The sequence below is a fragment of the Pleurodeles waltl genome, chromosome 8 (assembly GCF_031143425.1).
Source record: "Pleurodeles waltl isolate 20211129_DDA chromosome 8, aPleWal1.hap1.20221129, whole genome shotgun sequence".
Lineage (NCBI taxonomy): Eukaryota > Metazoa > Chordata > Amphibia > Caudata > Salamandridae > Pleurodeles > Pleurodeles waltl.
This window is the reverse complement of record NC_090447.1, coordinates 423,678,207-423,703,187: the sequence shown is the minus strand read 5'-3', so window position 1 is coordinate 423,703,187 and position 24,981 is coordinate 423,678,207. Positions and strand designations below refer to the sequence as shown.

At 45.4% G+C, this 24,981-nt stretch overlaps 1 protein-coding gene across 3 annotated transcripts in view; it reads left to right on the top strand.

Moving 5' to 3' along the window:
- Positions 1-7,104, top strand: part of RGN (regucalcin) — a 75,460-nt gene extending 68,356 nt beyond the window's left edge. For all 3 annotated transcript variants that reach the window (XM_069204298.1, XM_069204300.1, XM_069204299.1), the window contains exon 7: positions 6,959-7,104. In XM_069204298.1, coding sequence (XP_069060399.1) covers positions 6,959-7,009 — 51 coding nt within the window. In that variant the 3' untranslated portion in view covers positions 7,010-7,104. The remainder of the gene's footprint in view (positions 1-6,958) is intronic.
- The last annotated feature ends 17,877 nt before the right edge of the window (positions 7,105-24,981 follow it).

Below are 24,981 nucleotides of genomic sequence, written 5' to 3'. Positions count from 1 at the left end.
AGAAAAGATGCTAGCTGGGGAGGAGTGGATGGCGGTAGGGTAAAAGGCACTAATGGCCAGAAATGACGCTAGGCTGGTTAGTGGCAATAAATAATAAATATGCCACCAACAAGCCTAGCATCATTATCTGACGCACTAGCACCCAAAAATGACTCCTGTCTTAGTAAAGACAGCAGTCATGCCCACCCACCCAATGGCGTGCACAGGGGACCAGTGTCCCTTGGGCAAGGCCATAAGACCCAGTGCCTCGTAGGGGGCACCATGTAATGGGCCGCCAACTGCACATTAAAAAAAATACTTACCCATACCGACCTAGGATGCCCCTCTGGTGTGGGTGGGGGTGTTGCTGGGGCTTGGGGTGGGCATCTGTGGGCCCATCCCATGGTGTTTGGCCATGGAAATGGGTCCACAGGTACCCTAACGTCTCGTCTGACCCAGGCGTTAAATAATGGCGCTAAGCAGGCTTAGTGCCAATATTTGGGTCCACCTACTCCGTGCGCATCGTTTCTGTGCCGGAGTATAAATAGGGCGGTAAGGAGATAGCGTTATATTGTGGATGGGAATGCCTACCTTGCATCTAATTAGTGCAAGGTAGTTTGCCGCTTCCACAACATGATTCTCACTCCAATATTTTGATGCTAGACAGGTCTAGCGTCAAAATATAAATATGGAGTTAGCTTAGCGCTGCTTTAGCGTCAAAATTATTGACGCTAAAAATGGCGCAAGCAGAGTATAAATATGCCCCTACATTCCTCCACCAGCTTGCTTAAGGCAATCGCGTTATGTACCCATCTCAGATTATGTCTTGTGGCCCTCTGCAGCATAAACCCTGACTGGTCAGGATTGACTAGCAGTTCAATGACTTTCCCCAACCTGTTAGCTAACACTTTGGCCCACACCTTTTCTTCGGTGTTTAAGAGTGAAATGTGCCAGAAGTCTTCGCACCTTGTACCCTCCGTGTTGGGTTTCGGGAGTACCACTATATCTGCCGTCCTAAGGTCAGAGGGTAGTCCACCCCTCTCAAGCGCTTCCTGGAACATTCCTAACATTGCCTGGCCTATCTACGACCACACTAAGTGCCAATATTTAGGTGTGAACCTATTAGGTCCAGATGTCTTTCCTGGTTGCAACTGTGCCTCGGCCGCTCTTAGCTCCTTGCCAGTTATTTTGGCTTCCAAAGTTTCGCTGTCTTTTCAAGACAGTCAGCATCAGCAGATACTGTGCAAACTGAGGTAAATAATCTGGTGGACTGAACGGGTCCACATGATACAAGTTCCTATAATAGTCTGCAAAGGTCTGAGCTATTGGTACGCTCACCTCCACTCGCGAGCCTTTCTGTGTTAGTAGATACGCCACAGGGGCTGTCACCAATTTAGGACTACAAAGCCAATGTAAGGTCTTGCTAGCCTTATCTCCCCACTTTTAGTTTTTGCTATGAGTGGCTGCCCACCCCTCTTGCACCTCCTGCGTGAGCTTCTGTTGGAGCAAAGTCTGCATGTGTAGTGAGTCTCCCAGCAAAGCGGCGTTCTAAATCTAAGATGTGTTCTTCCAAGTCTCCGACTTTCTGCCTACCCTGTTCACTATGATTCTTAATCTAACTGAAGATGTGTCCCCACAGTGATGCTTTCTGGGCCTCCCACAATACACCTGCCAATGGCACGGAGGCTTGATTTTCATTAAAAAAAAATTGTTGGGTCTGGTCTTGACACATATCTCTGAAGTCATTTTGTTGGAGGTACTATCTGTCCAACCTCCAGCTCGTATGGTGTCCCCTCTTACCCCAGGCCACAACCATCTCCACAGGGGAGTGGTCAGACAGGCCCCATGTGAGATGTCTTATCTCCAGCACCCTGTGACATTCAAAATCTGCCATGAAAAACTAGTCCAGCTTGGAAAGGGATTGATGGACCCCAGAACCGAAGGTATATCTTCGTTCTGTTGGGTGATGCGCCCTCCATATTTCAACCAGGTGAAGGTTGCGCGTAAAGGTCTCCAGAGCTGTGGGTCCTCCCCCTCCGCTCGCCCTTGTCGTAGAGCAGTCCAAACTTATATGGCAGTTCCTTCACCAAGTCTCCAAGGGTAGCTAAAAAGTCTGTTGTTAGTGAGGGCTGAGCATGGAGGTCAGATGAAGTCCCTGTAGAGCCCCTGTTATCACCACATATCGGCCTGACTTATCCTGCCACACCTTAGAGATCACCAGTGGGGTACACTTCCTAATAAATATAGCCGTGCTGCTGGAGCCCCTCTGAATGCCTGCGTGATAAACTTGAGAAAAACCTTTCTAGCCAGAAAGGGGCACCTATTATCCTGCAGATGGGTTTCTTGTAGAAGGTCTATATCGGTCTCCAACCTCCTATTCGCCCCTGCATTCTTCTCTGTTTGGAAGCTGGAGGAGAGCGGTGGAGTGGTCTTTTCTCAATCCAGTTTTTGGCCTCTTCCGGAGAGTCAAAAAAGTAGGATTTACCCTGGCAAGCTGGTAAAAAATAAGAGCATGTAATTGAGGACCATGGCCTTGAGGTTCTTCCTAACGTTTTGAAAGGAGTGCTGCTGGTGTTGCACTTTCAGGGTGTACTCCGGAAAAATCAGCACCGGAGTGGTTTGGCACATCACCTGGTCAGCTTTCAGTGTTGCTTTAAATATCGCATCTTTATCGGCATAGTTGAGCACCCACACAATTAATGGTTTAGGCAGGGGTCCCACCGGTGGTTATGCAATTAGTGCCTTGTGTGGATGTTAAATAATAAAGCATACTGATAGATCATCTTTAGGAAACAACTCGACAGCCAGTCCCACATGAGCTTGCTGGGTGTAGACCCCTCCTCACCTTCTGGGATGCCAACCAATCTTAGGTTGTTCCTCCTTGACCTCCCTTCCTCATCCTCAGCCCTGGCCTCCAGCTGACTCACCAGCCACTGCAACGTGGCCAGGCACTCTCCGTGACCCTTAACATTATCTTCTGTTTCAGAGAGCTGGTTTTCTACTTCAGTGACTCTATGGATGGTATTGCTAAGATCTTGCCAGATTAATGCCAAGTCAACTTTTAATTCTCCCGTCTTGCCCTCCTTGATGACCTTGAGATCTTAGATAGCTTGCAGTATTGATGATGTCTGGACATTTTCATTCATCCCAGCTGCCCCTGTTCACTTGTGTCCCCTGCAGGTGCGGCTTGTTTTGCATATTTATCTGTTTTCTGCTGGGCAGCGGTGGGTGTAGGTTTATCTCATGCCATGTCTGATCTCAACGTGGGCTTCCGTGATCAGCACTTGGACCCACCGCGACTATGTGCTCTCCACCAGTCCTCCAGCGGCTTCCTGTGCCAGTAAGTTACAGGACGCATTTACAACTGGATCCAGAATATCTCTAGTACGTTGTCAGAGCACAAATGAGAAAAACTTAGTAGAGGGAAAGCACGTGTCAGTCAGTGTTCCCCAGTTTTCCTCCAAAATGGCCGGGGGGGGTTGCTCGCTGCCCCCAAGCAAGGTCAGTCCCCCAAAGAGGCGCCTTATGTCACTTTCCAAATCTTCGAGGGGTGTGTCAAGCATTCCCCCACCCCTCCGTGTTTTATCTTCTCTGTCCTGGTTGGGGTGGTCCCCTCTTTTTTCCCCTTCTTCTCGGTGATCCAATGCCTCCAGGACAGTGCCTATGGGAAAATGGGATGGAAGGAGGAATCCCCTGCAAGCAGGCTTATTCAGGCTCCCTATGGCTGTGTAACTCTGTGGGCCACAGTCACCAACAATCTGCTTTTCCCCTGAGCTGCTCACCGTCCATTCAGCAGCACAATTCTTGCCTCAGTGTACCACTCGTATGTCCTCTGTTGTAGTTAAGGCCCTGCAGGCCTCGCAGTCATCAGGCCCAACCAAGCGCTGGCCCTGCTCGACTCCTTTCCTTCACCATAAGATCTTGTTGTTGTGCAGACCAGATTTTGTTCTTCCACCTGTTTTGACAGCACTTGAGGCCCCCGATGCAGTGACTAGGCTTAAGGAACCCGACTTCTGCTCTCGGGCCGGCCGCATCTCAGCCTCTCTTCACTTCCACAGCTGCCACAGGGAGCAACCTCACCTGCTGACCGATTGTTGGCCGAATTAGGCTCTGCAGGCATACTATCCCCAGATGGCAACCCCCAGCATGCTCAAAACAGCACAAAGCCCCGGGAAGCGGCGGTAATTGATGGATGGCCTGCACGGTGATGGAGCTCTATCGCAGAGGGACCTTCATGTTCTCGGTTAGCCACGTTCCCCATTTCTTCTTTTTTAAATGTAGAACATACTACCCTCAATGGACAAAATGTTGTAATAGCATTGTTGTCCTTTTGCTTTCAGCTATACTTTAGGTTCAGGGCCTTCATCCACCTTATCGACCTTGACACAACAGCCTGTGGTGCTCTAATAGCATACTATTCACAAAAAAGAAAGTAGTGTAGTTATTATGATTGGCATTATTTTCCTGCTTTTACATCTGATTTCTTGTCACTCCGCTTACCAATTTGAAGTTTTCAATGCACCATACATAGGCATGCTTGTGGCTGAGGCTTTCGGTGTGACTATGGTGACCAAGCTTCAAATAAACAAACTAAACTGCCCCACTAAACCTGGCATGCAGAAGGTATGGTTTAGAGAGTGCGGGCAGACTAGCCCACAGAGCTCTACTGGGAAGGTATATAACATTGAAATAACTGTGGAAATTCACACAGGATACCCTCACAGCAGTAGGAGGACAAGACTTGTACTCCTGGTAATAGAGGCAAGAGCAGCTTCTCTGTTTCAGCCTTTCTTTCAGCTTCTCTTATTTCAGCCACTTATGACACAATAGCCCATGGAATGGCCTAAACCCCAATTTTTTGCAAAAAGTAACACGGGCAAGCGAAGCCAGTTGATCTAAGTTGAATATGCTAACGCTTGCAACTCTAGCACATTGAACTGAGACACAATGTTAGGGAGCCAGCAGTCCCTAATGGAGATCAATCATGCTCTTGGTGGACGTGTAAAAATAGACACAAACAGCCAGCATTACATTAGACATGAATACTCCACTGGATTAAGCAAAGATGTAATTAACAGAGTATCAAGCCAATGCCTGAAATAGGCTGGTCATAGAAACTCAAAGATTAAAAGAGTTGGCCCCAAAGTTCTCTCTGCATATAGTGTAAGCAATAGGTGTGTATGACAACTATGCTGTCAAAACCCAGAGCACAAATCAAGAATCTGATTCATAATGGTTGTTCACATGCATAGTCATGCACCTTCGCATAGGGAATATTTATAGTCTTTACCCGATTCCCATAAGTGACAGGCCGGGCTTAAGTGAGAGAAGCTTACATTTCACTTAACTTCCCTGTCATACTCCTATTTCCCTATTCCACAGAAGTACAGATTTTTTTATATTGCTGGACTGCTGCATGTTTTCAGTCAGGATATTTGTGAAATTTTACAAATACCTTTTGTTTTTTTTAAATCATGGAAACATTTCTCTATGTAAAAACATTCCTTCCAGGACACGTTGGAAATTAGAGGTGACCAGTACACTTTCCTGCAAAACATACATATGGTTCCAGCGTGACTTGCGCTGCGCGGAAGGGGTGGAGGGTTCAGTGGGAATAAAAATTCAAATAAATTTTTTTTTTTTTTTTTTAAAACCACTTACTTTGTTTGCCGCACTGCTCCATCCGCTTCTTTTCTGCTGCAGGCACAGGCTCCCAGCCTGCCCTGCGGCCAATCCTGATTCTGCTTAGAGCAGTGTCAGGGTAGGCTGGGAGCGCCCTGTCAGTCTGGGAGCCTGGGCAGGCTCACTTCAGCCCGGCAACTGTGTTTATTATCGTTCCCTTGTAAAGTTTTGCAGCTGCTGGCAGGTGGGCAACGGTCCTCCGCCCTAATGGAGGAGCCACCCTTACATGGTTCATGTAGGCAGAACTGAAAGTGGGAGAGAGAGGCAGTGCAAATGTTCAACCACTTTTATAAATAACCTCAGGAATATAACACTTGTCATTTACCTCATTTGTATGCCCCCTCTCCCCCAGCATGGCTTGGGAGGCTCCTAGTATTACCATAGGAGCCATTTGCGAAAACATCTTCACATGGTGCAGAACTTCTGCATTTGTAACATTTCTTCAGACTGAACTAAGCATTATTTCCTTTCATATTTTAGGATCAGGATTTACATGCAGATTGACCATCTTTTTCCATGCCTACGTATGACGTATGTGGCGCTATAATAAACTCAAGTCAAATAAATAAGTAAAATCTCATTCACTAAGCTCTTTGGCAATTCCAAATATTCACTATGAGTTGGATAACAGGCAACGAGAGGCGTCTTTTCAACAAAATCATGGGGAGAATGTTACAGCGCATTCCCTATGATCGTGATGACATCACAGGAGTGACAATACGTGGCCTTTGAGGCTGCATCTTATCCATGATCATTGCTTCTAGTTAAATCCTAAAAGGTGCAAATAAAGGACACCAAGGTTCACCCATTATGTTTGCAATGGGACATTATTTATCAGCCGCTTACAAATCTGTAAAAGATTCTGCTACAATCATCTCGTAAATCCGGCTGACAGGATGGACGTTCAGTAATTGTTCTGCTGCCTAATCTAGTACATGGATTATAAAATTACTTGAGAGCCGAGGATTATTTTATAAAATACCCCAGTATCTTCTAGGTATTTTTTAGTTTTTATTGTATTTTAAGCACCGCATTCCTTCAAGAAGCACTCTCCATACTAAAGTAGTATACATATGGTCATTATCGGCTTACATGGATGTATTTTGTGGGTTTTTTGGAGGTGTGATGGCTACTTATACTAAAAATTAAATCAAAATTAAACAAAATGTGCCCAAGTGATAAGAACCATGCACCATTTATACCCACACAGAACACTGTCATTAATAGTGGTGGGTGGGTGAGGTTGCAACAACAGGTAGAGATCAGAAATGTAAAATTGTTATTATTTAATTTACAGATAACTGGTCTTGGCGTGAAGGGAATCCCACCATACTCGTTTGCAGGTTGAATATGATCCGCGTGAAACGCTGTAATAAAGATTTCGTCGTAGTCAAGAACGTAACAGAAACCGACCTCAGTAATAAAACAGAGTATCGAATTTGACTTGTTGAAATGTTTGAGTCTTTTCTGTGTTACTTTGTCTTGTACTTTGTAACTGGCTCACATTTTTGAAGTATTACATTGTGACGATTGAGAGTTCTCGTTAGCGCGTTTCTTATTCCACTGTATTTTTTATTCCAACACTGCCCACTGAAAGTGTTGGACAAATGGGATTATTGAACATAAACCCAAATGTTGCTTTTTAATGCGGCAATATTTGATGTAAATTTTTACGTTCAGTCTAAACTGGAAGCCGATTGACCACAAACCAATCTTGCTGCTGTTTTATGAATATTATAATGTACACCTATGTTTATTTTTATTGTTCAAAGGTTTCTGTCCCTTTATAATTAGCTGACACTTTATAGCAGGAAACTCATCCACATGGAATCCCTTATCATAGGTATTATCTCCTATGATTACGATTCGTGGCATTTAATTCATGTTCTTGTTTGCTGAATGTTTCAGTTGTTTGATATGTATTGCATTTGGAAAACCAGTAGGTGATGCCCGACTGTACATTGTTGTAGTTACACGGATTTTGATGGGAAACAGTTCGCTGAAATTGCGGCCGATGCCACACAAACTTTGCATTTTCGAGACACATTCTGTGCACAAACCTACTTGCTTAATGCTGCTGTCAAGCCTTGAATCAAATTAATCAGTGACATATTTTCTGTTTAAATTCATTCTTGAGTAAAACAATAAAACATTAAGTTTTTGGGGAGTTTCTTCCTATGGACATGCTCAACGTTCCAGTTATACATATGATGCTAATGAAGGCTTGCAGCGGCCACAATCCCCAGGTGGACGAACATGCGCCTGGAAGGGCCATATCTCAGTTGGGTTGTTGCCCTATTCAAGCCAGAGTGAGACGTGGGGCATCAATAGTCTGGTCCTCTGGCAATCAGGACTAACCAGACCTGGATGTGACCATCCTCCCATTGCTTCTATACTCCATGAGCATTCCTACTTCTCCCAAAACATGACGGATCCCAGAAACCCTCTCCTTCCCTTAGGTGAGTTGCTCCACATGCCTTAAAACATGTACCCAGGAATTTCACTTTTGTCTGGGAATGATATCACGGAAAATGTAAGCATTAGGAAGGCAGCGTTTTGAGAAGGAGACATACCCAGCTTCCATTGGTCCAGCCACAATGCATGCATGCCTAGAACCAGGCTTGAGGTTCATTTTATTTTCCCACTACTATCCACATAGGAGCATACTTTCCAACTGTCCTCTTCGGGAATCAATGAATGATGAAGGCCTTGCCGAGCAACCAACTTATGACCAAATTATCAACTGTAGACAAAAAAAAAAACATACGTATTTCTACAGAGTGCTTATTCAGTAGTTAATCCCCTTATGCCCCCATGCAGTCTCTGAAAATAATGTAGGAAGAGCACGGTATCAAATCAAATAAAAATAAATGTTAAATCATATTTCATAAATATGTACCTGGCACATTTTAAACTAATCTTTAAGGAGCCATGCATCACAGAAACAAAAAAATATATATACAATGCAGCACTACAGCAAATGTAAGTACACATATACATTCAGCTATAAACAAATACGGTATAAAATGCACAATGAAAACATGCAAAATTCACCAAAGAGAGCATTCGCCAAAAACTGCAACTTCAGTGCAATTGTTACACAACTCAGTCTATTAAGAGAGCGCATGGTGGTGGACCGCTGTTTCCACAGTGCCTCCTGCCACCTTCAGATGGTTGATGTCAACTTGGGACACATTGCTTTGGTTCCAGGGCTGATCGAATAGATCTAAAGGTTTGTTAAATAAAAGACACCCGCAAAAATAGGTGCCTGCATATGAAACGTCATCCAAAATATCAGGACCACGTGAATTATGAGGCAGGGGGGGGTCCAAAGATTGTGGCAGTGTGGACTAAAGTATTTGTCAAGAGAAGGCAAAATACACAGCATGATGGGGCACATTTTGTGATAGTATTACTTCATTATTTTTCTCCTTTTTACATGTTAACTCTAGCTGTACAATTGTTTAACCCCATTAGTACTGATTTACCATCCAAATACACCAATAAGCAACAGATAGGCGACCAGTCAAACTTTGTGAAAGGCTTTCCATTGTACAGCAAAACGTGCTGCTGTATTTTTAGTAACTTTTGATCTGTTTGAGCTAGATGCGCATTTTATTTGGTTGAAATATGCAGGTTATGCAGCAGATGGTGGATCATGTGGCAAAGGCAGCAAGCCCACAATCAACAAACACTATTATGGCTACAAACTCGCATAATTACACTGGCTCTTCAATTTGTACACAGTACTTACAATGTGGCCTGTTGTTCCAACAATAGCCAGCCCAGTTTCCTCCTGGACGTGGTTAGACTTACAAGAAAAGAAGATTCTTAGCACAACCCTATTTTGAACAGCTTGTAGATTGCAGATCAGTGGCAGAGAGATGTTCAGGTACACCGCTGAGCAGTCCAATAGTCAGAACTGTCAGCCATCTGGACTAGACCATTCTATGATATACGACCAGCAATGGAAATATATTGGAAAGTTTATAGAGGCACTAGCGTGCTACTTTTGAGACTGCTGCTGTTTGAAGAGCGAAGGAATGGTCAGAGTGGTATACGACCATCAAATTCCACGGAACAGTAATATAGTTTTGGCCGGTTACATTAATTTCATTCTTCATAGGCCAAGACATTTGAAAACCAGTAAGGATGAACGGGCATGAGTGTCAGCAATTTCCACGCCTAAAGTCATTTCTGAGAAATTACTGGAGATAGGAAAAGGAGACAGCCAAAGAACATAGGAAGACCTGCAGTGAGCCCACGCCACGGGACATGCTGGAGCAGCGGGTGAGTGCAGTGTCTGAATGCTATAAGAAGGGAAGGAATGCCGTTGAGGGACATATTTACCATTTTTTCATGTAACGCAATGCAGCAAGACACCTTGCTGTGTCTCGCTGCATGAAAGGGAGACGGCAGGAATGCAGCATATCTACCAAGAAATGCCACATTCCAGCTCTCACCTTGCACTGGTGCACCTTTGACTGCCTATCACCAATGCAGGCACCCTTCCATCATGGTGCAACAGTGCCTGCGTTGCAGGCAGGATTGTTTTCGTGCAGGAAGAGGCACCTCCCTGCACAAAAAGAAGACTTTGAGGCTTTCTACATGTGCTGCAGAATGGAGAACACATAGAAATAGGAAAAATTAGGAGAAATAAAAATATTTCTCCTCATTACTCCTCCACTGCAAAGACGTGGCATTTTGATGCATTCCCAGGTCTACTACTCATGGTAAATCTGAGAATGCGTCAAAATCCATGGGTGGATAAGTGGGAACATCGATTCTCCACCCATGGAACGCCTCCCTGGGGCAAAGTAATGCAAGGCAGCGACTTACAGTGCCTTGCGCTACTTCCGATTTACCAAGCACCACAGGTCCACGCACAGTGGCATTGTGTGGCTTGGTAAATGTCATCTAGGTTTTGTGTCACCATTGTATTACCTTGCATGGGGCAAGGGTGATGCAAAACTTTGATAAGTATGCCCCAGAGTGTCTATTTTGCAGCAGAGAAGAGATTCCTGCCTGCATCTGCACTTAACAATGAGGTCAAAAGTGTGCAGCAGTAGTGAGTAATCCCTGGACTGATCATCATCAACACCGAGTCACAGTACTCGTTATCTTGGGCTAAAGTGTAGAAAACAGACATTTTTAAGATTGTACTTTGAGGGTATATTATGGCCCCACAACCTGAGGCAAAAGGACTAAACCTGAACATAGAATGAAGAAAGTAAATGAGGCTTTATCCAAGAGACAAACTATATACTAAAATGTTCAGACTGGCTTTACAAACAATCAGATGTGCAAGAGGCCAGGCTGGTCACAATGGAACATGCTTTTGGATTATTGATTTGATAGGAACTCTGGGACCCAAATTTGGAATTTGATGATTCAACTATGAAAATAAAGATCAGCATTGGTAACCTCAGGATCCTGGATGTCTGTCAAGAAGTTGAAGAACATCTTAGAAAGCAATTTGTAGACCCCAGCATTAAGGCAGAGTTATCAAAGGCATCCTGTTTACCAGACAAGCAGGAGTCCCGATAGGAGGTTCTAGGGGTGAGAATATTGTTTTAACCACTACGAGTGTCTCTGATATAGGAATTCAGATGCACAAGTAAAATATAGTTTTTGTGCAGATTGGTCGTGAACAATGTCACAAATGAAAAAACAGGGAAAGTACTTTTGACACACACACAGACACACACACACACACACACACACACAAAAACACTATTACATATACATTGGCTGGGTGAACATCGTCACTTTCAAACGCAATCACACTCACAGAGTCAGTTGAAAAATAACACATAAGAACAAGTGCGGAAAACCGTATTTCAGTCACAGAAAGGTAATGCTATACTGCACTGCACAGTGCCTTCTGTCCCTTTCAACCATCAAACTATGAATAGAGCAAAATGGCCTGCTTTACTGCCTTGTGGCATGCTAACAGAACTGGTTTTAAGAGTTTTCACCATGGGATGTTCACCGACGCGTGCTTCATGCTGGACTCTGTTCCTTGGTGAATTCCCTCTCCACCGTCTTACCCCACTCCACCTTCCACATGTACTTTTTTTTTTTTTTTAAGAGAGCTACTTTCCCCCTGAGGATTGGACAAAGGGGCGGCACACAGCTAAGATGTTTTTCCTTGTTACAGCATCTTTGGCCTGCCTCCCTTTTGTTGTGCAATTTTGTAAGGGAGAATGTTGAGAGTAAAAAAGACAAGTCGGTGGGGATCCCTCACACTCCTATATCACTTTTCCTGAAGACACCTCAGTATCAGGGTCAACAAATGTGTTGAGACATCACCAAGACAGAATAACCATGCAGATAGGGCTCATCACAATCACTTGCGTTGTAGTTCAGGATATAGCTGAGCGTTCAAGGCAATACACACAAAAGAATGGGTGAAATCAATAACTTCTCCACCATCCTTCCAAACTATAAATCTGACACGCACAAAAAAGATGAGGAGGTAAGATTCAAAGATTATCACCCTCTGAGGACCAATGTATGGAATAAACGTGCCCTCACCCACTAATAGTGGCATGCTTCATCATATGGCGTGCTACTACATCCTCTGTGTAACCAACACCGGGGTTGGAGCAATGATTTTTTCAATTTCAAAAACACTCAAAGGGATCGTTGTATGCATTCTGTTCAGTGTATCATTCCATTCAGGTATCACCCTGGCTGGGAGTCATCTGGCGCCTGACTTCTAGATGCCAATGTAATGGAAGAAAACAAAAGCACATAGCGTATCATATCACAAGTATTTTTGAGAAACTATGATTCGGAGGCAGGTTTTTCCCTTTATTCAACACCCCATGTGAGAGATGTGTATGCACTGTAAGAAAGCAAGATATATATGTGCATATGTGTAATTACAATAACAATGATTTAAATGGCAACTAATTCATTTTTATATAGTTCTTTTATAACAGTACTCATCCCCGTGTAGGGTGGCACAGAGCCTTACATCGCACACAAACACACAGTATATCACACAAGGGTGTAAATCAGTTGATAGCAAATGTTAGTTAAAACATTGAGGGTTATAAGGTGTAGAAATCACATATTGTCCATACTTGGAGACATTATATGCTAAGAGTGAATGGTTGGGAGAAACAAAATGAGAATAAAAAACATAACGCTGTGACTGGTGTTGTCTCTACTAACAAGACATTTTTAACTCCAGGAGGAGTAGCCCTTCTTTGCAGTCTTAGAATAACAACAGATTGGGAAAAAAGAATAAGAATCTATATCCCTGATTTACAGTTTGTATGCAGCTCCTTGATGTCAGTAAACTGATCACTGTGCTATACTAGAAGAAATTCTATTTATGAACTGGAAGCAACAAAGTAATCTCTCTATTGAATATAAGTCGGAACCACGAATGCTGGAACCATGCATGCCTAAACAACGCGGTCGGAATACCGACCGTGTTGTTACCACGATTGCCTTTACCACAAATGCCTTAACCCCTTCTGTGCCCAGGACGTGATGGTTACGTCCTGCGGCACAGTGCTCGTGTGCCCAGGACGTAACCATAACGTCCTGGGCACAGAGCCCAGAGGGAGTGCTAGCGCGCCCTCTTTGGGGTTCCCCCCACCCCCCTAAGGCAGGGATGGAAGGGGAAGCCCTTCCCTTCCCTCCCCCGACCCCCCCCGTGACGTCAGTGCGCGATCGAGCGCTGACTATCACAGAGGCCTCCTCCCATTGCGCTGGATGCTCAGCTTCCAGCGCGATCGGAAGAGAAATGCAAAGCATTTCTCTTCCGATCACGTGGAGGAGGCCGGAGAGGCTTCAAAGGGAAGGAAATGAATTTCCTTCCCTTTGAAGTTTCTCTGAGCGTTTTAGCAGCCGGATTGCAAAGCAATCCGGCTGCTAAAACGCCCACTAGACACCAGGGATTTATTTTTTTATAGGAAATTGGCATGAGGGAGCGACCCCTTGGGCAAGGGTCGCTCCCGGGGGGGGGGGCATTTTTTTTAAGGCCTTTTCTGCCCCCCCCAGGGGCAGATCGGCCTATTATTAGGCCGATCTGCCCCCAGGGGGGGGCAGAAACCTCTAGGCACCAGGGATCATTTTTTTTTTTTTTTTTTTTAAGAGGTGGGGAGCGACCCTTTAGGCAAGGGTCGCTCCCCTAGGGTGCAAATTATATTTAGGCCATTTCTGCCCCCCCTTGGGGGCAGATGGGCCTATTTTTATGAGGCCAATCTGCCCCCAAGGGGGACAGAAACCACTAGACACCAGGGAGTTCTTTTTTTTCGTGAATTTCACGCAAGGGGAGCGACCCCTTAGGCAAGGGTCGTTCCCCTGGGGGGCAAATTTATTTTAGGCCATTTCTGCCCCCCTGGGGGGCAGATCAGCCTATTTTAATTAGGCCGATCTGCCCACAAGGGAGGCAGAAACCACGAAGCACCGGGGATTTTTGTTGTTTTACAGATGGGGAGTGACCCCTTAGGCAAGGGTCGCTCCCCTGGAGGGGCAAATTGTATTTAGGCCATTTCTGCCCCCTTTGGGGGCAGATCGGACGGTTTTAGGTCAATCTGCCTCCAAGGGGGGCAGAAACCACTAGGCACCGGGGATCTTTTTTTTTTGCGCCAATGTCACGCAAGGGGAGCGACCCCGTAGGCAAGGGTCGCTCCCCGGGGGGGTTGCGGTGCGGGGGGAAAATGTATTTTAGGCCATTTCTGCCCCCACCTGGGGGCAGATCGGCCTATTGTTATTAGGCCGATCTGCCCCCAGGGGGGGGCACAAACCTCTAGGTGCCAGGGCAAATTTTTTGGGGGTGTTTTTTTTTTTTTTTTAGAGATGGGGAGCGACCCATTAGGCAAGGGTCGCTCCCCTGGGAGGCAAATTGTATTTAGACCATTTCTGCCCTTGGGGGCAGATTGGGCGATTTTTGTTAGGCCAATCTGCCCCCTTGGGGGCAGCCCCTTGGGCAAGGGTCGCTCCCCATGGGGGCACATTACTGTTGGCCATATCTGCCCCCATTGGGGGCAGATGGGCCTATTTTTGGAAGGCCCATCTGCCCCCAAGGGGGGGGGGGGGGCAGAAAGCCCACCAGAGGCCGGGGAAGTTTTTTTTCCCAAAAATAAGCGGGTGGGGGTATGGCCATACCCCCACCCCAAATAAATGGGGCCAAAGTTGTTCTGCCATTACCAGTGATCCACACCCCGGGGGCAGAAAGTCTACTAGATGCCAAGGAATTTAAAAAAAAACTAAAAATATTGGGGTGGTGGCTAACATCCAGAATGGGCCTGGTTACGCCCCCACCCGAACTGAAGGGGGTAACAGTCTTTCAGCTCTCCCCCGCACTCTAAAACATCTTATCCCACCGCAAGCAAAAAGACATTTGATTATTTGGGGTTTTAGTTTTACATTTGGGCCATAAGAACTTGGCTTACTCTCAAAATCGTCCCACTTGGAATGGTGTGGGCTGCACTTTATGGACTTTGGGACGCTGCCATGGAGAAACCAAGTCATTCTCCCCAAAATGAATAACCAACAAATCTGGGCAAACACCTTGCTCAAGTCTTTTGGACAGTACATATAACAATTCTCCCCACCTCATACCACTCCTACCCACCCAACTAATCTTGATATTTGCCCCATCCAAACCCAATTGCCGACCAAAATGCCTTGATGAACGAATGCCCCACAATCCACAACGAACAAGCTCTGTCCGGGCCCCCGACACAACCTACAAAAGAACATCACAAACTTAAGTAAGTGCAATAACTTAAGTATCAACAGCAGGAAAAGGGGGGGGGGGCAGGTGGGGGGGGAGCGGGGCGCGATCGGAAAAGAAAAAGGAAGAAAAGAATTAAGAGTATTGCATCCTTATTTATAAAACCTCACATAACGCTGAAAACATTGAGACCTCTACCGCCTCAAGTCCATAATAGCTTCATCTGGTTTACCCAACCATTTTGCTTCTGTGGCAGCACCAATCCGAAATGAATGTGTCCCATAACATTGTGGACCCAACCCCAACCTCCTGATTGCCATCTTCAAAACCGCAAGCAATTGAGAAGCTGATAAAAGGGAACCGTCCTGATGAACAAATACCAACCTGGATGTTTTTGGCAACAATCCGGTGAAGGAAATCCAGAGTTTCAGAGGGCAATCACAAGAGTCCTTACCTCTCAAAATGACCTCCTGGCCCCTTCCCAACTCATCCGTTTTAGATGAACGCAACCAAATACAAATATCCCCACCTCTTACCTGAACATCCAAACGTGAAATATCTTCTTTTCCTCTAACTCCCAGCAATTCAAAAACCCGAAAAGCACCATGAAATAACCAAGACAATCAAAGTGACATCAACTGAACTTCCCACATCGAAAAACAAAACCTCCCCCAGAATCCCCAATAATGCCCGTAATAGCTGAGATGTCATAGGATGCCTACGATCTACTCGAGCACCCCCCAACCTTGCCCAGCCCGCTAAAATTCTCCTACAAATTTCACCCTCTGCAGGATCATAGCCCCAAAAATACTTACCGTAGAATGAAACCCCAGATAACTTACCCGCTATCGTAACCGCAGACAACCCAGACTCGATCTGTTGCATAATAAAACGAGCAGCATCCTCTCTCCTTCTTCCACATCCTTCAATCCCACCCTCCCGTTGTACAGCACCTGAATTCAAAAAATCCAACCAGGCCTGAAAATAACTCCTCCTCGTGGACGGAGCTATGGACTGTTGTACCAGCTCCAACATCCTCACTCTCCTATCTCCCATAACTCCCCAGGTACTGCAGTCTTCTGCGCATCCGCTCCCGGTGCCAGCCCACGGAATCTCTGCCACTGAAAACGAGACAGTGCTCCAGCAATATCGTTATTGATGCCAGGCACCTACTTAGCCTTGAACATTATATTGAATCTCAAACAATTCAACAAAAACATTCTCAACAACCTAAGCACTCTCTCATCCCTTGCTCTTTGCGAATTCACCAAATGTACCACAGATTGATTGTCCACGTTGAAAACCACGTTCCTATTAGCCAGGTATGGACCCCAAATGGACAAAGCAACCACCAGGGGAAAGAATTCCAAAAATGCAATACTATGCCGAACTTTCTTCCAGCTCAAAGGCCAGGCTTCTGCCGCCCAACGCCCGTCCCAAAAAAGGCCAAAACCATTAGCTCCAGATGCATCTGAAAAAATTTGAATCTGCCAAAACCAATCAGCCTCCTCCACCAACATTGTCACACTATTGAACTCCTGAAGAAAACCAATCCACATCCTCAAGTCATCCTTAACACCAGCCCGAATCCAAATATGATGTGGCAAAACCCGTCCACGCATTGCAAAACCCAACCTTCTGCAGAAGGCTCTGCCAACTCTCACCACCTGGCAGGCAAAGTTCAAATGACCAAGTAAGGATTAAGCTCATCGCAAGTCAAGCTTGGGTTTACGCACAGCCTCCTCCAACATTGAAACTAACTGCTGCACTTTGTCCTGTGGTGATCTCACCTCCATGTTTACAGAATCCAACTCAATACCCAACTCAATACCCCAAAAATTCAGACATGTTGAAGGCCCTTCCGTCTTCTCTTGCGCCAAAATAGGTCATCATCTGCTCGAACACCAACAACGCCCTACCACACTCACCCGAATCAGGCCTTCCAACCAAGAAATAATCATCCAAATAATGTGTCACAAACTTGAAACCACACAGACTGAAAAAACCACTGCAAAAATGTGCTAAACATCCTAAACAAGGAACATGACACCGAACAACCCATCGGTAACATCCTATCCACGTATATTGCATCATCAAACTGCATGCCCAACAAAGAAAAATCCTCTGTGTGAACCGGCAAAAGTCTAAAAGCTGACTGGATGTCAGATTTTGCCATATTTGCACCTCGTCCATACCTCCACGCCAATGAAATAGCCTCATCCACCGAGGCATAATGCACGACTGTATCCTCAGGGGCAATAAAATCATTAACAGAGGCCCCAGTCGGCCATGACAGGTGATGAATTAAACAAAACTCCCCTGGCTGCTTCTTGGGCACCACCCCCAAAGGTGAGATAGTCAAATTCGGCAATGGCCACTCCGAAAAGGGGCCCACAATTCTGCCCAACTCCAATTCCTGTTGAACGACCAACATGACCTGTTATGCAGAAACTGCCCTCTGTGTCCGAAACCCACCCCAAATTGGATGGGACGCCCCTGAAAGGGCTTATACTGCACAGGTAGACCACTCGCCGTATGCGTCGTAGGCGCATTCCTTACCGATCTTTACCACTACATCCAGAGCTCGTTATCAATTTCACCCCAAACCTTATTTGCATCCATGGCCTTTCTCGCTCGAAACTCATCATACCTAAACCAACCAAAACCTCCATTATCCATCTGAGCGCGACGCACAATGTCCATGTATTTAAACAATGCAACACAACTATCCCGATAACGCTCGCAATGTCCACTTGCATAAATTAGGAAAGCTGAAGTCCAATTCTCAATTGTGGTAGGAACTTTAGGTCTACGAGCTAGCTCCCACTCCTCTTCTTTCAAACCCTCTTTAGCCTGAACCTCCCTATGTAACAACTTAAAAACATCAATAAACTCACCCTTCCATATCTTTTCTTTCAAACTCTGTATGAGATGCCCCCCCAAAGGCATCAACACTCCCATATAAGGTAACCTCTTAGCCTTAGAAGTACCCCCGAACCCTCACCCATCGCATTACCTGGTGTAACCTGCCCATCATACCTTAACCATATCCGATTTACCTAAAACATCCAAACCCAACCCTAAGCTCACTGCCTGCTTACCTGGCAATTCCTCCGAATTGATACCTACCTGGATAGAAGCATCCACACTACCCTTCCCTCGCTCTTTACCCGCCAAACCACTCGTAACCTTATTGGTACTTTGCATAATATCACCCGGCCCCACCCTAACGTCCCCAAGCTCAACAGAAACCAAGCCAAAATCCTCACCTCTCTGTAAATTTCCAATAACCAGCTCCTGTCGACGTCCTCTACGATGATCGCTCTGGACCACTCTAGGCGTCTCCTTCACACAACCTTTCGGCACTGATGCTACCGGTGTTTCCACTTCCTCGTCATAATCAAGCAGTTCTTCCTCTATGTGCTCCAAATTAGAACCAGTGCCCCGGCTAGTCGATGGTCGCACATCAAAAACTGGATCAACACTCTGACCCAAAACTCCATGCTGAGCTGCCTCCCGTGATGTCGGGTAAACCGCTCCGGTTTTACCCTCCCTTCAGCCCGGAGTCTGACAGGTGCTCAGACACTCACTGGCAAACTCTGAACACCAGCCAGCCGCCTGACCTGCTGATGCACCGCATGATCCCCATTCCCGCCCAAAACATGAGGACTGTCACATCCAGCAAGGCCCTCATCCTGGCCCGGTTGCCAAAAATCCAGCATAACCGGAGGCCTACCTGCCTTCCCATCACCACTAGCTTCCCCACAAATCGTACCTCTAAGCACTAAACCACTCCTGTCCAGAAACTCTACCTGCTCTCCAACCTTGAATACCGCCTGATTGTCCACCTCCCGAGCCTGTACCTTATGCAGCATAGGGCTAACCACTCTAGGCACCCAAGGAATCATTTTCCCTTCTTTATAAATAAAAACACTCTCAGAAGTACCTTCCTTATTGTAATCCACGCCAATCTGGCCTCCCTGTTCTTCCACCTCTTCCTCAGAACTGATACTCACAGTGTCTTCTACATTAAATGTGGGCGCTGCCATCTTGCGTGCCCCGCCCAACGGTCTTTCCTCTAAACTCATTGCCCGATGCTGAGCAGAATCGGAGGGCGCCGCCATATTGGGAGCGCCTCCTAATGTGCCTTCCTCTAAAATTTTATTCAACCGCTCCCCACCTCTTTCCAGAAGTGGTGGAGCTTGCTTCCTCATTTTTAAGGCACACCGACGTGACTGCGCATGCGCGTCAACAGCCCTCTCCCCCTTGTGGCTGACAGCACGTACCACACCTGAGGAGCCGGCCCCCCTTCCTCCCGCGGCCACGCGCCGGAACGCCTCAGAAACTTGCACCCGCCCCGCAGATGAAGCCTAACCGAAGGTAAGTTGCCTGACGCTGCTCCAAAATCCTCAGGAAGCCTTTCCGGCGACCGCGTAACCTTTCTCCCCATAACACTTTTTACCTTACATTTTTTGGGGGCTCTCTCTCTGGTGACGTGCACGCCATGATTGCAGCTGTCACGACCTCAGCTGAAAGCCTCCTAGGCCTTCTAAGCCCCACCCAGGCCTGCTCTAACACTCCCTCCCTAATCAGGTCCTCCCTTCCCTCATCCTGCAGCACTTTGGGAGCCTGCAACACTTTATTGGGCTCCATGGCCGAATATACGCCACTAAACAACCACAACACCTGTATAACTCCTCCTACACACTCAAATACCGCCTATCCCCCTCCAAAAAACACCACTAAAAATCCTACCAACAACTTGAGTAACGCCTCCTGGGTGTGACAACGGCCAAAGAGGCCGCCCACACCCTGCCCCTGCCTTATAAACCCAAACCCACCCCACAGTCACCGCCCCATCCAGACACCTCAACCAATCCTCAACTCTGTCTGTGGGCTATCCCAGTGCTGCCCAATAAGCCTGGGGGAAGACCGGGCAAGCCCTCTGCTCCCCCAAGCCCTCACTCTTGCTGCTTTCTCCCTGTTTCTCTCTTTCTCCCTCTTTCCCATGTGTGTCTTTTGCCAGTAAATGCCTGATGCAGAAAAATAAGTTCCGGCACCCAAAAATAAGTGCCGGTACCCCGCACCAGAAAGCACTGGATAATATTAATTCAGATTATTAGTGAATGTGGTTCTCCAATAGTGCCGAGTGAAAACAATGCTCATGCAGTGCATCAAAAGAGATTCAAAAAAATAAAATCAATATCGCCGCAATTCTTGCTCGGCCTGGCCATAAATCTCCTCATAAAGTCTCTGAAAATTGACTTGCAAGGTTAATTCAATGTTACTTCCTTGCCCAGACTGGTCTAATGGTACCGGTCCAAAAGAAGTCAGTCGATGTTTTCACCCGTGCATTACTCATCTACCTGTATACATCAATGTGGGTCGTCATCAGGACTGTGGGGGGAGTGGTGATAATGGCTTACACAACCAGTGCCGTGCGGTCAACGGTACATCATGTGGGCTTCAATTAATCACCCCCAAAAGCCCTGTTCAGCATAGGATATGCGTCACTTCCCATCCTTCAGACATTGTAGCCACAAGAGAAACCTGCCGGTTTTATTAGCGGGCTTCTCCCGGTTGTGCAGTTGCCATCTGTGATGAGCAGGCAGTGTCCCCTAGGGACGAGAGGTCGGTGTTCGGTTCAACGGACCAAACTGTGTAGAACCAATAAGAAGATACGGACAGACACGCGCACATGCTATACGTCAGTGTCTGCTGCTCGGCGCGTTGAGCACGTGCTCAGCACCTCGGGACACTCTGTGGAGATGGCGGCTGTTAGGCAGCTGTGACGTGGGATGCTTTCTTCAGTCAATCTGAACCCGGCATTTCCTGCCACTAAACGTGAGCATCTTGCTACTTGTTACCAGTCCGCCTCAGGGAATTATTTTCTCTGGTGGCTACTTTAACACGTCAATGTCAGTGATATTTTGTAACATAGAATCTCACAGACTATTTTCGTAAACAAGAGTTTTGGCGTTGCTTACCCCCCAACATACCCAAACACCTCCCCCCCAAACACTTGGCAGACATTTTCACTGTGATAATCCTGGTTTCAGCCATAGGTCTGAACCCTTTTAGTATGAAAAGTTATCACAAAGTCAGGAGCCCTGATATATCTATTGTGAAAGGCATACGTTATATCCAAACAGTCTTTAATGTCAGATTGTTATTGTACCGTGTTAAAGATTGTAAACAGGTACTTTTTATGTGTAATCTCACGGATTACCATACTAGGCAAGATTTTTGGTGCTGGTTACCCTCTTTGACAACCTGAGGGAAGAAAATGCGCATAGTGAAAGTTCTTGTTTGGCCCTTTTAGAACATACTGCAGCCCTCGATAGTGAGTGAATTAAGTTTATTGATTCAGTTAATAACTGTTACAATAAATACAACACCAATAAATTAATTAAATAATACAGACAAGTTAAAGGAGATGAAATGATACTCTAAAGTGCACGTGGTGCACGATAAACACGATTTATACAGCATAATTCTCAAGTCTGGCATATTTCTTAAATTATAGACTTATATCATTTAAGAGATTTCAATTTGTTAAAAATTATGGACGTGCATTTACGAAACCAGACTAGTTCTGTGATACGACTGATATTAAAACATAGGTGTAAAGCTTCCTTGCATGTGGAGACCCAATTTTTTTTTGGGGGGGGGGGAATGCGATTTGAGCAAAGTGGGTAGGGCTAGTGAAAATTCAGGGCAACAGCAGAGTAAATGAACAGTGGATTTCCTCCAATAATTGCAAAACCTGCAGCGCTTTTTAAAGGTATGCTTGTTCTTCCAAGTTACTCTAAAATCTTCTATAGGTAAAGCCATAAATCTTGCTTGCAGAATATTGGTTCTGCGTGGCCTATTTAGTGGCAATTTTCAGAAATGGTTGAATTCTATTTTTTCATAAGAGTTGCAAATTGAATCAAAGGTCCCACATCTTCCAGTTTATTTAGATCAGTTTCAAACAATAGGGCTTTTACTTGCCTTTTCATTACAGGTAGATAGGCCACAATTCCTAATAGGCCATTCTTGATGAGGTTTAGATCCTTAAAGGCAGCCTCTAGGTATATTGACCAGTAGTTTTCCCAGATTGTACATTTCTTGGATCACCATTTTAAGTGTATTTGGTTTTGCCTTTGTAACCAAGTAATAATATTTAATGATTGCTCTTCATAAGCAGGACTTGGCATGCAAATTAGCAAACTCAATGCTCTTTGTGTACAATGTGCCAGATTAAATATCCTCCTGTATGTTATACCTTGACAGTGCTACCGGCTACTCACTTGTCACATTTCATCTGCTGTGCATCCCACATATTCACTAGTTCAGCTGGTTGTCTCGGAAGGGTCTTGTTCATAGTGTATGAGTTTTTTTTTTTTTTTTAGCGTTCCACATTGTTGCTTGTAAATGGGCTGACCTTTCTGGAACTTTATAACAATGACACCCTACATATAGGCCCATTGTAAGGTGGAAGAATGCTGCTAATAATAACTTGAGTTTTTATTGCAATTACATACCTACCACGTTTAGCCAGAGTCATGTTCGTTTTTCTAATGTTATTCTTTTAATTCAATTTGTATATGTTTGTTGAATGTATGCAACATTAGTTCCCAAAATAAAACCAACTTATGTTAGATCAAATCTTTTCATATGAGGCTGTGTACTTCTCTTGAGATATCGTATTTCCTTAGAAACTTATAGTGCTCTTTTGTGGGTCCATTTGTTATTGGAAGGCAGACCTTGCTTTACACGTCTCCATTGGGAGGGTAGACCGGTCGTGTAAACTGTCTTTGTTCCTTCTACCCCAGTCTGGTAATCCTATTTTTTGTTATTCCCTATTGGTTTTCACTTAGTTGTTCACAAAGATAAAAACAGAACAATCTATGAAACTGAGCCATAACATAACAAGGCAGATGCATGTAGGGTCTTCAGACATAGTGTGTTACACGAGTGGACAGGACAACCAGTTCTCAGGGCAGGAAGGTCGGCTCAGAGTACTGCTAGACATAATAAAGCAGGTAACAACACTCAAGATAATTCTCTATATGTTGATCACAATCTCACATCCCTATTGTGTGCATTCTAGACAACAGTGCCAAGGACAGGCATGGTCCTTGACACTGTTGTCTAGAATGCACACCCCACCTCACCTTAGAATATCCCGGGTGTTTCATTGGATAAGTAAAACATTTTAGCAGTGCTCCCGCATACAGACAGGCAACAGCAAGTGGCTCTGCCCTGAGCTATGCTGTCACAGAAGCCAAGTAGTGCAGCCACATATTATTACCACCCTTGGGTACTGACATTTGTTGTCTTTTCACTTTACGTGCCTTCAGACAACAAGCAATAACAATTGGTGGTTACAGTGTGCTAAGTACTAACTTGGGACCTTTTTAGAAGTTAAAAAAGACCATTCCACAGAACAGAGAGATGGGAAGGCATTTAGGAATCTGTAGTTAGAGTATCCACTAAATAGAGCATTACTGAAGATATGCAATTTTGGGGCATATTTATACTGTGTGCTGAATTAGCTTTTTTTTTTTTTAATGCTAATTCAGCGCAAACTTAACTCCACATTTATATTTTGGCGCTAGACATGTCTAGTGCCAAAATAGTGGAGTTAAAGTCATTTTGTGCTTGCGGAAAACTACCTTGCGTCAATGAGATGCAAAGTAGGCTTTCCTGGTAAAAAAATTACGATACGGCCTCAGCACCATATTTATTCCCTGTGATAAAATCAAGCACGGGGGCCTTAAATAAAGGCACTAAGCTTGCTTAGCACCATTATTTAACGCCTGGGTCAGGGAAAGCGTTATGGGACCTGTGGGCCTTTTTCCATGGTCAGAGGCCATGGGAGGAGCCCGCAGGTGCCCTTCCTTTGCTCCAGGGACACCCCGCCCCCACCCCCACCAGAGCGACAGCAGAGGATGGGGGACTCCATCCCAGGTAAGTATAGGTGAGTAGAGGTAAGTATATTATTTTAATTTTTGTAGTGCCATGGGGGGGGCCTAACTTGGGCCCCTACATGGCAAAGGGCCCAATGGCCATGCCCAGGGGACATATGTAGATTTGATCTCAGTGATGACAACAACGTAGAAGCTCATGGGGAGTTGCAGGAAGGCACAGTTCATTTAACTTCAGCTGCAGGGGGCTTTTTCTGCTACCCCCATTCTGAAATACAAGAGTGGTTGAAGCTAGGAAAAACAACAGCCCACAGCCTCTCAGACGTCACTGGGCCCAGAGTTAACATTTCCAGAGTTTGAGAATGCAATACCTCCAATTCAGGAGATTCTGAAAACTTGTGGCTGAGAACGAGGATCTCAGGCTCCTGTATCACTTGTGTTATCTTCCAACAGTTCTGGCTTTTAGTCAATAGTACTTGGCATGATAAGACTAAGGGGCATATTTATACTTGTTTTGCGCAGAATTTGCATCATTTTTTTTAATGCAAATTCAGTGCAAAACTAACTTCATATTTATACTTTGGTGCTAGACCAGTCTAATGCCAAATTTATGGTATTAAAGTTATTTTTTTGGACATGGAAACCTACCTTGCGTCAATGAGATGCAAGGTAGGCGTTCCTGTACAAAAAATGACTATGGCCTTAGTG